Below are 16,006 nucleotides of genomic sequence, written 5' to 3'. Positions count from 1 at the left end.
GCCTGTTTCCTCTGTATCCATACTAACACAACCTTTATCCAAACATGCAGTCATGAAACAAGATGTTGAGTCTTTTCTCTTCTTCACTTCTCTTCTCCCTCACAGGCTCTCCAAGGCCCAAGCACACAGTTATCTTCCAGAGGCTTAGCTTTGTCTCCTCTTTGTTTCCACTAGTGCCACCCAAACCCACCTTTAAAATATTTGACTTAACAACAACAACACAACAAATTAAACATAATTTAAGACTGTCAAAACACCAATCCACTTCCCCACATATCTTAAGAGTTTGGTTTGCTTTCACTAATGTCCTTAAGTTCTAGTAGAATATAAAACATAAGAGAAAAAATGGGTCTTCAATATTGTTAGTTAGAACTTAATCTTCTTCTGTAAAATTGAATCTTTGGTTAAATATTATGTCTGACCTTGTCATACATCAGGAAGTAGTATTATTTGGATACAGAACTCTGCTATCTAGCAAAGCAGTAATAATCCTATTTATTTTTGAAGGTCACAAGTATATTTACTGACTGAAAGCTGGACAGCCTCCAGAGGTCCCTGTTCAGCCTCAAATCTTCTGTTTGTTAAACCTGCATCTTCTTTGTAATTCTCTTCTTGGGGCAAAGCATATGAGACTTGGCTGCACGGTTTTTTACAGCTGGTGATTGATTGCTGCAGAATTTGACAATTTAGCTTCTTTACTTTGCAGTGACATCAAATGACATTTTCAACTAAGCAATGGACAGCACTGATCAGCTATGAAAGGTCATAAAATAGCAAGAAAGGTTGTTGCACCTTGAGTGCAACAAGATTATTACCCATAGGTAATAGAAGGAGGAATGCAAATTTGAACCAGGAAAAGGAAAGCCTTCAAGTGGTGAATAGAAACACCATCAATCTAAATTTCAAGTGTTTGCACTGAAATAAAAATGTCAATACTTTCTCTTTTTCTCACCATAATGTTGTCCTCTCCTCCCCAACTGTATCACATCAAGTAACAAGTTACAAAGAAGGGATCAACATTTATCTGCAAGTTACTGATTTTAATACCAACTGCTTGTTGTAAAGAAGAGTTTAAACATACATCGAGGACCCGATGTCTTGCACCACAGAATTTAAATCTCTAATTTCCACATTGAGGACAAAGCTGTGGGCTTGATAAGGACATATCACCACAAGACACCAGAGTCAAACTTTATTCCTATCCCTTCCTGAAGTACCCATTTCTGTTCGCAGATGCTCAAATTTATTATTCATTGTTTCAAGTTCCTAAAGAAGTTGGCATCACTATGCCTCAGTGAATGTTTTTAAAACAAATGTTTTTAACTGAACAGAAACATCCATTCATTTTCTCATTTACAAGGAGGAAAAACAGCCACTGGAATCAGTAACTGAAGTATTCACGAGTCATCTGCTTGCTTCCGTTAATATCAAAACCAAATTTTATTCTTTCTAGAAATACAATTGCCTTTGTAGAATAGTTTTGCAAAGTGGACAGAGCAAAAGTAAAACCATTCCTCATGAAAGTGTCAGGTTTGAAAATAAGGAGTTTCTGCATTTTTCAAAGGTTTCTCCACACCGCTCTGAAGTTAATTAAATGGATGCTTGTCTGTGCATGCACTCAGTTCTTTATTAATTGCTGTATGAATGTAAATATTTTGGGATATGGACTTGAGGGTATCACATTCTTAGAGATGCACAGGGCATCTAGCAATGCCTTAGAGAAACTTACAATTACTGGCCTTTACAGATACATAAAATCATCTCAGAATGTCCCTGGAATTTCAGGTTTCAAACCTTTCAAGGATAAATGCTCTCAAATAAATTAGGTGTTTATTCCCACTTTACTGCAATTTATTCTCATTGCTGCAAACTGCCAGCAGGAACAGGACTCTGCAGACACTGTGACATTTGTACATTACCTGTCAAACTAAAATGTAGGTTTTCCCTATTGCTGTGCACAACAGACTATCTGACCTTTCACTACTAATCTGCATGGTTACAAATGCTGATACCAAATTCTGAAAAAGATAGGGAAAATTAAATTAGTTTATGCAGTGTGTATCCAACCTCTATATTGCTTCTGCTAAAACAGATCTGTGGGGAAGATTTTGAATGCCAAGGTCCCCAGACTGAATCCAGCAGGCCACCAAGAGATGCGAGCTCTCTACTTCTGCCTGCCAGCTAAGCGCTAGAAATGAAGCACACACTAGAACTGGGACAGGGAATTAACTGATGGAAACTGAGTCAAATCACCACCCAATTTGGGCAGAGACGCTTAGTGATAAGAACAAAATTTAAGAGAAAACATCCCGAAGTCTTAAATGTAGAATGAATATCTCAAAGAACAGGCCACTCAGTTTCTCTCCTTCTCCCTCAAAATAAGACTGTCTCCAAATGACAACGTGTTTAACGCTTCTGCTTTTGCTGACACAACGGTTAAAACAACTGAGATTTTGGCAGTTGCATTTTATTGCTAATCCCACTGTGTATCCTGTTTTGTAGTCATGACAGAGACGCATCCACAAAACAGGAAGTGTACACCTACCATTAAAAAACACAAGTAACTCATCAGATATAATTATGCAAACTAAGAAAACATGAACATCTGTAATGTTCAGATTTCCCACCATAAAAAAAAAACCTTAGTGTCAATATGTATAAAGCTATTGTTCAGATTAGTGCTACTCATTAAAGCAGAACAGCCAGTTTAAGCACTCAAATTTCTTACACACTCATAAACAGCAATTGCTACTAGTAACAGTACTACTGCTGGATACTACTGGATTTAGAAATAGCTAGCCAATACACAAACATGAAAAAATAATCTTTAACTATGAAAAAAGGTAATTTTTGCTTTAAAGCCATTATGAAATAGATTAAACTATTTTAGCCTACTACTTTTATTGAGTATGGAAAAATTAAAAACCAGAAATTGTTTCATGAAATAGCCTGAAAACCTCTCTTTATAAAATTATCTCCTTTTACCACATTTTGTAGTCGAATTGTAGCAAAAAATAATTTCATAAGTTTGAAATAAGACCTGCAATATAGTTTTCATTTGCTTTATTTATTATTAGAGGGACACTAAATGACTGAGTGGAGAGGGGTTGCATTTTGTTTCTCAAAAAGCAGCATTTAAGAACCCTTCTGAAACTGTAATATTTAATGGAATATTTGACCAAATAATAAATCAATAGTGATAAAAGAAATGTTGTGTGTTTTTGGATAAAAACTGCAAATTACAGTGACTGTTTCAGCCTTAAGCTACTCCTGGCTAATGTATAACAAAACACTCATTATTCTTAGAAGCAATTAATTTAGCCTGTTAGTACACTTGGAAGTAGTAATGGTAAAGAATACAGCTTTACCAAATGTATGTGCAAGGCCTTCCCTTACCCAGATACTTCTTTTGATCCTGCAGAGATTCGCTGACTTTAGCTCTTTAGCTCCTGGTCTCAAATCTCTGTCTCATTTGTGGCAGTCCATTGTTTGCAAAGTCTCCGAAGGAAACAACCCAAAGGTCTAAGTACCATAATGCAGCAAATGCTATAATCACAGATAAATGAAAGGAAGACTGGGAAACTATGTCTCCAATACAACAATTTCAGAAAATGAAAAAGTTATACTCATAGAACTTGAAACCAAAGTACTTTCTTCCATTATGTGGAATACTGTGAACAGTATTGGGCTCCCCACGATCTCCCCCAAAAAGGCAGCTGGCAAATAGAAGCAGATCCTACAGGCTGTCACCAGCATTATTAGGGAGGTGGGGCACCTGATACCAAAGACGTGTTGAAAGTGCCAGGTTTGATGACAATAACAGTGGTCCTTACCATCATGTGCAATTTGTTACTGAACAGTTACAGAGTAGGCAGAGCCAGGCTCTTTTTGAGGGTGCACAGCAAAAGAGAAGAGGGCAGGAGACACAAGCAGCATCAAGGGGAAGTGTCATTTGGAATGACACAGCAAGTGTGGCCAAACACTGAAGCACTACAAAAGTGGTCACTAGAGAAGTGGTGGCATCACCACTCTGGAAGACAGCATCAATACAACTGGAAAAAGCCTGAGCAACCTCATCTAACTTTGAATTTGGATCCAACTTTAAAGCTGGCTCTGCCTTTAGTGAAATGTTGTGCCCAGTGACCTCTAGAAATTCCCTAGAGCCTCAGTTAATCTATGATTCTCTCTATCAACCAGATAGCTCAAGGGACTGAATCTTATTTGAAACTGAGCATGTGAACCTTGCAATTCATTTTGGATTAAAAGATTTGATTGCATAAGTATAATTATATTAATGGAATTTTCTCAAAGCAATCTAGCATTCAACCCTACAATCACAGCTAAATGATTAACCTGTTAAGTTTCAGTGATTCTCTGAAGTAATCTATCAGCTACAGCCCATGTTTATCCCATGGCCTGTGCTCAAATTACCACCTAGCTTCCTCATCTGATGCAGCTGCACAGATTAATAAATACATGAGGTACAAAGTGTCCTGCAGAAAACAACTACTGCATATGGACTTCCAAATGTGTTATACAACAAAAAAACACCAGTTCAACTAATTAAATTCTGAGCCTGTAGGAAAAGCAATCAGAGTGGACATCTGATCCACTCACAAACAGGTTATCTCAAAGATGACCCTGATGTGGCCAGGAAAATAAAAACAACAATTCTTTCAGTTTTGAAGGGGAGAGGTGAAGACCTTCTTACAGTTTGATGCCTTAACAGCCTGAAGTCAGTGCTCTTTGTGAGAGTCAAGGGCCCACACCTCAATGAAGCTGCAGCAGCTGTGTTACAAACCATGGCAGTTTTTGTCCTCATAGACCTTTTATTTCTTGCATCTTGCTTCATTAAATGTACTGTCACCAAAACTACACTAAAAAAAATCTGCCAGTTCCAACTTGCCTGTGTACTGTACTCTTACTCCCCCTAAATTTCCCATTGCTTCTTCTTCATTAAGGTTTTATCTTCTTTATTTTCCTTTTGCCCTGCTATTTGTAGTTCTGGCAATGCTTTCCTCATGCATATGTGATACTGTTTTACAGCACCTGGCTAGTAATAATTCTTTCTAAACTCTCACAAGCTTATTTTCTTTTTTCCTTCTTTCCTGTACTAGAGGGATACTTTTTTCCCTATCACCCTGTCCTATTATAATTCCAATTATTAATAATACCAATTATTATTGCACAAAAGGCCGAATTGTCAAGCATTGCTATGATTTACAAGGCTGTGTACATGATATGCACAGCCAGCAATCTTTTCATTCTCTTGGTCAACAGTAAGAAAGTTATCTTTTTTATATCTGTGAGATATTAAAAAAAAAAAAAGTTCTCAAATTGAGTAATCAAGATCTCCAACACATCCATTGGGGCCAGATGATTCTTCCTGCTTCTGAACTGAACTGTCCAGACTACTACAACAAAAGGCCCCTGTTTCATTGGCCTTAATGTTTTATGAAGATTATTATCTTGACAAGGGAGGCTAAGCAAAGAGCAGGTGAAACAAAGGAAGCCCACAATTTTTAGTCTTTAGGGTGAGAGCAGAAGGTGATTCAAATCTGTGGGGTTAAGTACTAATTCCATGCTCTACTTCTACAGTTTGGATTTCCCCATTCATTGTCATAAAATAAAAATAGGTTCTAACAAATGCTAGTTTTGGAATTAGTGGGATGGACACATTACTGAGTCCCATTGACGGAGCAGATGGAGTAAGTGGACTGTAGGAGCACAAGAGCAACTGATATCTTGTCTAGAACAAAATTCTAGCTTGGAAAACATTCACACATGAAAGATGACTGCAAGATGTGAAAGCAAATCCAGTACTACTTACAGGAGGGAGTACTAACTTCTTGAAACAGTGACTGCTCTGTGATTTTATAACCCCTGTGTTGTTCTCAGCTCTAAAAGGAACAAAACAGGTGAGCTCATTCTTCAGTAATCTCATTTGGATTAAAAAAAATGCTAATCATGTCTAAAAAAATCTCCAAGCACTTATAGGAATGCTCTGATCTCTCTCCCTCCTGAAATGTGGTATTCAAAACTAAGCACGAAAAAGGTGCAATGCAGGCTCTCACTTGTGTCTGAGTTTGTTTTACAGGCTTACATTCACGCTGATTATCTGTTACTATTTTACTTTTCCTTTGAGATATTAGACTTCTCCCCTGTTGTTTTTAAAATATATTGCATAAAACCTGTAGCATGAAGTTGAAGTTCTCTGGAGCTTTACATAAATTCCTGTTTCCCTCTATTGAAGAAATGCATTTGCATCACAATAATCTTGATTGGTGTTGCCATGTATTTTAAAATGTGCACTCATGATACATAGTTTTAACATGACAGGACTAAAAACATTTCCTTCAGATGTCAAAAAGGAATTCAGTCGAATCAAAGCCCGAAACCATCTGGTACCTTCCATGGTAGGTGACATGTCACCAATCAACACCAGAATGAAATTATGCCATGCAGTTAAATGCTATAGTCTTCTTATGGACTTTAACACACAAGTTGTTTCATCTGGTGAAAGCAATGAAAACAAGAAAATGTGACAGGGTTATTTATATCATGACAGTTGTTGGAATCTGTAAATGCAATACAGATTGATGCCATAATGACACATGCACATATTTACCACAGCATTGTGGTAAATATAAAGATTGTTCTGAAGTTACTGAGCAGCGTGGCAGGAGGAAAAAAAAAACCTGTTTCATGTTACCATTCTAATACAGACCATGAAGACATCAAAGGTAGAAGCTGAAAACCCCACATACACTGCTGCATACCCTATATCCAGCAATTAGTGTAATATATACTGGGGTAATGCCTGTCTTCTAGCAATGTCTTTTTAGTCTCTGTTCCTGTTAAAAAAATAGATTTTACTTGAGGTCAAATGCTCTACCTTTATTTGATTAATTACAAAAAGAAAATCTTTAGGAGTTAGCCATTCAAAATTGACCTTTGTTTTGTGTTTCATTGTAACAGTGGATACAGCTTGTTTTTACACTAGTAAAGCCTACAATCTTGGATCTTGTTATGTAGATTTTTTTAAATAATCCATGCTAAGTCTACTTTTATAGACATCCCAATATTCTCCAATTACTGCAATTCCCTTGTATAATGTAGCTGAAAGTGAAGTATTGCTCAGTTCAGCATCAGATCATTGGCAGAACATACACAATGTTCCATTTTATTACTGCACCCTCAACTCTCCTCTTCACTGAGGCTGATCTTCCAACACACGGGAGTCACACCTGGAAGCTGCAAATGAACTTCAGAACTTCTCACAGACCTCTTTACTAGCTCCTGGCCATTTGAGAACCTCTGCATTAAGGAAAACAAAAAAAAAAATCTTCCTATGCTTACAAACATCATTAAACCAACATTTCTCATGTAGCCTTCTCTTCCTTTCACTTTTTATCTTGTAGCAGATGAGCGACTATACTATTCATCACTAGTTTTGGCCTTGAAATGTACAGGATCTGGTAAAATACCTGTTCTATAACTGTCCAAGTGTACCCTCTACTCCCTCCATAATCAGGAGTTACCTCCCGATTCCCTAGGTGGACCATATAGTTTGTGGGTAAATCAGAATTTCTCTTTTAGAATGACATTTAGTCTTGCACCTAAAACAAAAATCAACAACCTCCCCTTTGGTAAACCACTTTAAAATGATATAGCCTCAATGTCAAAAGACTGGGACACACATTCAATTTGAATTTGCGAAGCATCCATTTTCTTTATGCAAAAACCCGAAGTTTCTTCATGAAACACAGCTTGTTGAAAGATTCTGCTACATACACTGGATCACTACCAATATACGGGTATTTGACTGCACTTTTCAGTATTTTATGCTTCCATAAATGTACAGTCAGACTAGGCAAAGTAGTGTGACAGCTTCAATTCTACATTTTATCTGTTAATTTCACTTTTTATTCACATACACACTTTTCTCATGCATTTTTTTAAATTGTTCTTTTAAAGATGTGAATACATTACCACGGATACGTTTACAGACTGACTGAAAAACCTTCTCAGTGACACCTGTACGTCATCTTCCCACAATGCTTGCTGTTTCATTTTCCATTCTAACACGTTAAGAACAAAGAACAGCAAAACCCAAATATTCCCTAAAATAAGTTAAAAATAAGAGAGAGAGAGAGGTAGCTTTTTGATTTCTTTTTTTTTTTTTTTTTCTCTCAGACACCTGCTTCAAATTGAGGTAGCTTTTTGATTACTTTTTTTTTTTTTCTCTCTCAGACACCTGCTTCAAATGGTTTTTTTCAGCATGAAAATCCTGGCACCTCAAATTGTTTATGAAGAAAAGGGCAAACCTATTTGATTTTAAGAATCAGAGTCATCTAAGAAGGTAAGACATTTCTTCAAACAATAAAATTTACATTTCAAATATACCCAGCTTCTTAAAACTGTCTGGAGCTTCCTGTATGAAACCAGAGGATCTTTCCTGCTATAGCATGCAAGCAGATCTCTCCTGCTGTAAAACTGAAGGAGTATGTTCATATATTCTCTTTTCCAAAGTTTCTATAGAGAAATAATTTTTACAGTTCTGCTTTTCAGTAAATCTGTCCTACAGAAGAAAAAAAAACCAAAAACGACAAGCTGCCTTTTGGTTCAGATGTTCATTTGACAAGAAGAAAAATGTAAGGATTTTTCTTATCAAAACAGAGACAATTGGGCTCCATTACTTACCAGGTTCTACCAGTATTATTAGCATTAATTCTGATTCAGTGCAAGGAGACTTTTTTTGCAAATCAACAAAATCCTCTTTTAAGCAAGTAAACAGACACCCATGGTGATCTTATGTTCAAGTGAAGGAAGTTGTACAGACTGTGAGGGGAAAACCACCTGAAACATTGTGAAAAGTTCTTCTTTTCACCAAATATAAAATGCTTAGGTCTCTCTACTGCTTGCTTTTCTGCTGGGGCTTTTAAAGTTGTTTTTCTCAGCCATACTGGATCTCTGTATGTTTGAATCCCCCTAAGGACTTTGTCTAACCACGAAACATCAATTCTATTCTAAGAAATCCAGCATACAACCCCACCACTGCCCTGTTCCCTCATCTATATAAATGCTCTTTTGTACATAGGCACTTTCAGGAAATTGCCCTCCTCCTCCCCTGCTTGCTCCCCACTGTCCGAATCCCTCTCACACCCCCCCTCCCGATCAACACCAGGGAATAATTGCATTTTTGTTGGAGCACTTCCAGCCCCTCCACACGTTCCAGTCCAGAGGCAGCAGCACGCCGTAGCTTTGGCACTCTCCTCTGCTTTAACACACACACGCACACACACTCATCCGCAGGGAAGTGAGTGGCATCAGCCTTATTCCCAAAATAATGACCTTTCACTTCTCCCCATGCAACTTCCTCTTTTGCTGAAAAATACAGCGCTCCCAAATTAAAGAAATCTTCCTCTTTCGACATTTGGCTACCAGTGTTTTGAAACACTGTTTCTCCCACTTATCCGTACTCCACGTGTGAGTAAACTACCATGGCCGAGACAGACAGATACCCCTGGGTGCCAACACTTCGGTCACTTCCTATCCTGCAAAATCGCCAGGGCTTCCAACACTTTTGCAAGGCCTTTTCCCCTCCCCTCTGAATGCCCGAAAGCTGAAGAGAGCAGAAACTCTCCTCCGCGCCCAGAGAAGCAGCGTGCGCATTTCCTCTCCTGCGAAGATAAATAGTTTGGAACCGTACCTTCCTTGGGCTCATCGGCTTCCGAACTCATGGTGTCAGGCAAGGCTCTGGGGACCAGACCAACGCTGACGTGCGCGCTGAGATGCAGCCGCAAGCCAACTTCTCTCCCTCTCCCTTTCTCTCTCTCTCAGAAGGAGGGGAGGGGAAAAAAAAAAGAGAGAGAGAGAGAGGGTTGGGGTTTTGAGGGGAAAAGTCCACGGATTCAGCAAATCACAACTAACCTACTTGAAAAGGATCCCGCCCCTTTCTCAGCTGCACACAGTGATTGTCTGAAAAAACAGCACCTTCAGAGAAACCCCGATTTTACTCGCCAGCTGTCGCCGTTTATGAATCTTATTCTCCCCAGTCTATAGGAAGGGTGGAGTTTTCACTTGTTGCAGCTTGCCAACGTGGTATGAGAAAGCAAGCAGGAGAGGCCAAAAAAGCCCTGAGTGCAGAGTAGTGCCTGATTGCGGTGACTGACAGTCACACTGGGGCTCCCTTAACTTGCAGGAAAATCTATTTTAAATAGTTTTGTTTTTAAGCCCGAATTGTACATTTCAACACTGTTTGCTATCTGGAATTACTTCTGCAGCCTCCGTAATTACACTGACTAATGCTGGATGACTTAATAGATGAGAGCTAGCAGCCTTCTTTCAGGCAGTTGAAGCAAAATAATTTTCTTTCACTCATGCTCAGTGCATGGTGCCATCTACCCTGAGACTAGCGATTCATCTTATATTCTAGGGAAAACTATCTGGATTCTTTATGCTACAGTTTCTCCACACACATCCCAGACAAGGCTGATGTTTTTAACCACTACACGAGAGAGTTTTTACAGCAAGAGATCAGGGTCTTGAGCAGCCACGTCCCTGTCTGCAACGCCTCACACATGCCTTCAGTGCACAATCGGGGGGAATCACTCAGAAGCCTATTCTCAGTTAGGACAGACTCCACTAAAATAATTGTCCTAGGGAACCTGCTTACTCATTTAATGGATTTTTAGCACAGTGAACAGGACAAAACCTCGCTGGAACCATGACTGCTCTGACAAAAGGAGAGGTGTGGTCCCTCAAGTGAAGGCCTGATGGCACTGCCAGCTCCAACATGCAATCAGATTCCCACCTACCTCTCAGTCTCACGGGGTTAAATGTGTGGGCCTGAAGGGCTGTCAGGGTCTCCCGGAGGTAACATCATTAACAGCTATTAACAGCTAGCAAATGTCTTACTGGAGTCAAGTAGAAGTGAGTGTATTTGTATTTCACGGTGAAGTTAAAAAGAGCCAAAGCTGTTAGCTGCTCTGCACTGAGGCACAGAGGAAAAAATAATAAACTGTCCAGATTGTAACATTCCCTTGGAATCGTTAAGGCTTAAACACTCACAAAGCTGCGAAGACCAGATGTAGGTAGGATGGCCTTGTAAATAACAGATACAGCATGAATTCTTTACCTACAGCAAAGCTGCTCTGTGGACTGGGGTAAATAATACTTCAGAATGTTAGAACTTTTATCCTATTTGCTGCTATTTTATTATAAGGACTGTCCTTTGCCAGGTACTCCTCCCACACCTAGAAAAGACAGATTTCCTTTTATTTAAAGGCTTTTGGTGACACTGCCAATTTCTTGTTTTGCAATACACATAACTCCGTGGATTCCTTAAAGATATTCCTAAAGAAGCTAGCTGTCTTCTGCAGGCCTTATCATCCCCTGTGGTGTACGATGCTGCATCCTTGAAAGCACAGAGAATGAAATTGAATTTTGCCCTAACTACATCACTGGAGTAGCTAAAGAAGTCACATTTTCAAGATTTAAAAAAAAAAAAAAAGTACTAGTTAAGGGTAATTAGGAGATTAAAATAGAGAATGAAATTGAATTTTGCCCTAACTACATCACTGGAGTAGCTAAAGAAATCACATTTTCAAGATTTTAAAAAAAAAAAAGTACTGGTTAAGGGTAACTAGGAGATTAAAATCAATCAAAAAATTTCACACAGAATAGACAAGGAACAGGAAGAAAAGGTTAGTCCAGAAGAACTGCAATAGCCTCTGGGGTCCTTTAATCAAAGGAAGTGTTGTAGAGAAATAGGAATATAAGCCAGCATCAAGATCACTGCATGATCAGATTTACATATTAGATGCATGCCTTTTGTTATTTCAGATGACAGACACAGAGATAATAAGACTTGTGATTAAATGTCAGCAAGTTCTGCAAATCAGGATTTCTCAAATCTCCCAGAAACTTTACACCTCACTAGAAGATAACGAAAATACAGTGATTTTATTTAGTTACTTCCATACAAAATCAACACATCTCATGCAGTCCTGTTACTCCTGCATACAGGGTCCCAATTCAGACTCGAAAAACTGGTTTTTCTTTCATTTTGGTTGTTAGGTTTCTTAAAAATACATGCGCTGGCTGAAAAGACTCCAACCTGGCCATAGACGTTAGATATGTAATTTGTGGCTCTCAGGTTAAGCAGGAACTTGTACTGGCATATGATAATGGGATATTATCACCTTTTTCAGAGTCTGCACCCAATCAACTTTAATTACCGTCCTTAGAAAGAGAGCAAAAGTAATGAGGTGAGGCAGGTCAAAATTAAGCAGTCTGTGAAAAACACTAGAGCCCGGGTAACAGAGGACACTACATCTACAGGGAAGTGACATTTATCAAAGCATCCAGACTGATCTGGATCGCATGGTGAGTAAAAAGTCTGGAACCCCAAAACCCCCTCTTTAATTGTAAACTGTGCATGTGATTTGGAATAGGAACAACAACAACAAAAAAAGAATACCAGAAATTCCAAAAGCATAACTACTAGGTGCAGCTAAATTTCATAGGACAGATTCTCTTACAGAAAAGTACCTTCCTACAATGAAGGCCTAAAACTCACCACACATTTGGACATACACTGTTTTGGAGGGAAGGCCAGAATTCCCACAAGAAAATGAAATAATCTGTGTGCAACACAAAAAAAAAAAAAAAAAAAAAAAAGGGCTGATTTATTTCAGTGGCTAAAAGCTTCAAAGCTGGGTAAGACAAGGGGAGTACAGTCCTTTCCACCCTTCTTTGCTGAAAAAAAAAAAAAAAAAAAAAAAAACAAACCCTAAAACTTTTGGTTTTACTTTTCAAAAAAAAAAAAAAATTAGCTAGTTTTGGTTCGGCTTTAACTCATCATCTGTAAATTGTCCTGACTTCTGCTAAACCCTAATGGAGGGTCACCACAGCAAGAGCAGACTAGAGCCAGGCCCTGGCTTACTACAGTAGTGCATGGGGAATTGTGAAGAGATGGGTAAGCACATCCCCCATCCAGCTCAAAGCCCAGGTTATGTTTTGCGTCACAATCCAATCTGAGACAGCTCTCTTTACATTTTTCCATTAGATACAAAAGTTGCAAATATGATGATGTGTTTTGTAAGTATATAACTGAAATAATAGGCATCTTAGCAGAAAAAAAAAAGTGCCAAAATTGCTGTCAAGAAGACTGAAACGTCAAAAAAGACTATAATATTTTGTTTCATAAAAAAAAGAGGAAGCATCACCACTACCAGAAAAGTATCAGCAAGAAGCTTTCAAAAGGAAGCAGCTGCCATGGAAGCAAGACTAAATCCTCTACTGTAAACTTAAAAAAAAACCCCTGAACAGCCCTAGAACAGTTCTAAAGAGAAGGACGTGGTAATGCCACACTTCAGACTTCACACATTCATGGGATTTTTAAAAAACCCCAAACTTCTCCATATTTTGTTAACATAATTAAAGTTGTTCGGTGAATATCTTCTGCTCTTCCAGAATGTCGCAACCAATGGACTGCAAACATTTAAACAATAAAAAAATAAGACCTGTGCCCAACTACAATTCCCTGACACAGACGACAGTCACCAGTCCTTTTCCCTAAGTCAGTTATGTCTCTTTTATGGACTGTAACTTACTGAATTATTTGAAGTCACATGACAGCAGCTGAGGAGATCTGGATTTCCCACCACACTCCCAATTGTGAGAAAAAGGAAAAGGTACGCAAGTAAACACTGCATGTGATATGGAATAGGAGGGGCAAAACAAAGAATGGCAAAAACTCTAAAAACAGAATCAGTAGACACAATAAAATTGTGTGCAGCATATTCTCTTACAGAAAACAAAAGTAACTTCCTACAATGAAGGGCTTAAAACCCACCACACATTTGAACAGATAATGTCACAGAGGGCCAGAATTCCTGGAGGAAAAATACAAGGAAACTTTTTGCCATTTCTCCTTTTAGCCACAAAAAGCTGTTGTACCCATTTCTGACACTAGAAGTTTGGGTTAATGGAATTTCAGCTTCTGAGGCTCTTCAATGCGTGTGGATCATGGATATATGACACAAGTTTTCAAACAGGATAAGGAGAACATTGGATACTATCCTGAATCACTCACACATATTAATTTTTTTATGTATACAATTTTCAAAATGTACTAGGATATTATGTGCCACACTAGAATGCATTTCACCAATCCTCAAGAGTTTTGATTTTTTCTCAAACTAATGTTCTGAGAGGAAACAAAATGCACAATTGTTATATGTAAGTCTAAGACCTTCCAAGCAAAAAAAAGGGTATCAGGTCTGGCCGGCATACATGGATGGAATATCCAAACACGCTGACCTCTCATAAGGGCAACCAGATGCTAACACAGTACCTCAGAAAAAAAATCATACAAATAATGGTGGTATTTTCCTCATAGAAATAAGAGGAAAATTGTTAAATTCAAGGCTGGAAGCCATGCTGAGATATCATTAGGAAATTAACTATAACAACTGCTTCTACAAGTCATGCCTTAATAACTTGCAGATTTTCCCTGAAAGACCTTTTTATAGAAGTCACAGAGGCGTGTCCTTGACTTGCTCCTTTGCTCTTTTCCTGCGTTCCTTCCAGTACCACTACAACCTTTTCCTCAGGCAGGCAGATCACAATTGCACTGAGTTTCAAGAAGCACAGATTTATAAAACAGGAAATATTTTTGTTTTCTAGCACTTCTCTATTAGTTCAGACTGGTGGGTGAGCTCTCAGAGCACTGAGATCTTGCAGCACAAAAGCAGGATCTGCTGCCTCTTCCAGCACTGTCCATCTCCTCTCCCAGGGTGCAGAAATCCATCTGCCAAGCTCTCAGGTGCCCAAGGGTGCAGCGCTGACCTGCAGTCTGTGCCCTCTGCTGGTGCCACACACAGGCATAAAGCTGCATGCAGACATTGCATGTGCAGGATGGGGCAGGGGGAGAGTGTGGTAGAGGCATAGAAAAAAAAGTGAAGAAAGTGAACTTTCAGCTTTCTTGCTGAAACAAAGAATTGTATTATGCCCACTTTATCTAAGTTGTTCTGCTTTCAGTTATGCACTGAAAGAGCTGCAAGCACACCAAGGCAAACCAGACAAACCAAGAAGTTATTTTAAAGTTATTTCCTAACAGACGTAAAGCAACACCATCTGTAGCTGTATTACTCCTACTATTGCAAAAGAAGGTGCAATATGCACTGTCCATGAGGTGTGAGCACAGCAAAACCAAATTCCAACTCTTACACAATTTAATTATTTTGGAGTTGAGTAAAAAAAATTATCTTGATTAGCTGTGTGATTTTAACAGCACCGTTTATATAGCTCTGTAAATAAGAATATTAGGTATAATAGCCTATCTTTTGCTGTAGCCAGACTTTACTACTATTTTATCTTCCACCATAAACAAGACATACATCAAGATAACCTAGACAGTGCTTAGCTTATGAATACTGTCAAAAATATTGTTTTCAGCAATAGTTGGTGTTTCCATGTAACTGCACAACATTAACATCTCAGTTACATATGATACAAAATTTTAAACCAATTTTTCTACAGGCACAAACTATCAGGTAGTTTTTATCTTAGGAAAATTCAGCCCACTGAAAGACAGAGAAACAAAATAAATAAAAGATTTGTAGGTTGAGCTATAATCCAGATCTGAAAAATATGTGTACTGCTGGGTTTGGTCTGATCGTTGCTGCTTGTTATTCCCTTAACTCTTTATTTCCACTTAGCCCAGCAGACTTCAGACAGAGGCAGATGGTCTGGTTTCAGCACTTGCTGAAACACATACAACACCCCCACCTGTTGGGGAAACCCATGAATGATACTCTAGACTGTGCTTCTGCCATGTGGTTAATATATTACAGAAGCTAAGCCCTAAGTTAATGAATTATAAAAACATGTCATTGCCACCTGATAATTTTACTAGAGGATCGCTCAATGGCACTTGCACCATGCTTGGCATCCAGCACTTGATTCTATTCTTCTCCCCTCCCATGCTGCCCTCCTT

At 38.6% G+C, this 16,006-nt stretch overlaps 1 protein-coding gene across 6 annotated transcripts in view; it reads right to left on the bottom strand.

The window, feature by feature from the left end:
- Positions 1–16,006, bottom strand: part of TNFAIP8 (TNF alpha induced protein 8) — a 43,870-nt gene that overhangs the window by 10,114 nt on the left and 17,750 nt on the right. Inside the window, exon 1 of one of the 6 annotated variants that reach the window (XM_039731086.1) lies at positions 9,934–10,040. The exons of 2 other annotated variants lie outside the window; for them this stretch is intronic. Coding sequence is in view for 2 of the 4 variants with exons in the window: in XM_039731042.1 (XP_039586976.1) it covers positions 9,713–9,743 (31 nt within the window). In the remaining 2 variants the exon portion in view is untranslated. 3 more of the 6 variants (XM_039731042.1, XM_039731048.1, XM_039731095.1) reach the window with 3 other exon arrangements.

Source organism: Passer montanus, unplaced genomic scaffold (assembly GCF_014805655.1).
Source record: "Passer montanus isolate IOZ18808 unplaced genomic scaffold, ASM1480565v1 scaffold110, whole genome shotgun sequence".
In the NCBI taxonomy this organism is placed as follows: Eukaryota; Metazoa; Chordata; class Aves; order Passeriformes; family Passeridae; genus Passer; species Passer montanus.
The sequence above is the reverse complement of the archived record's forward strand: the minus strand, read 5'-3'. Positions and strand labels throughout refer to the sequence as shown.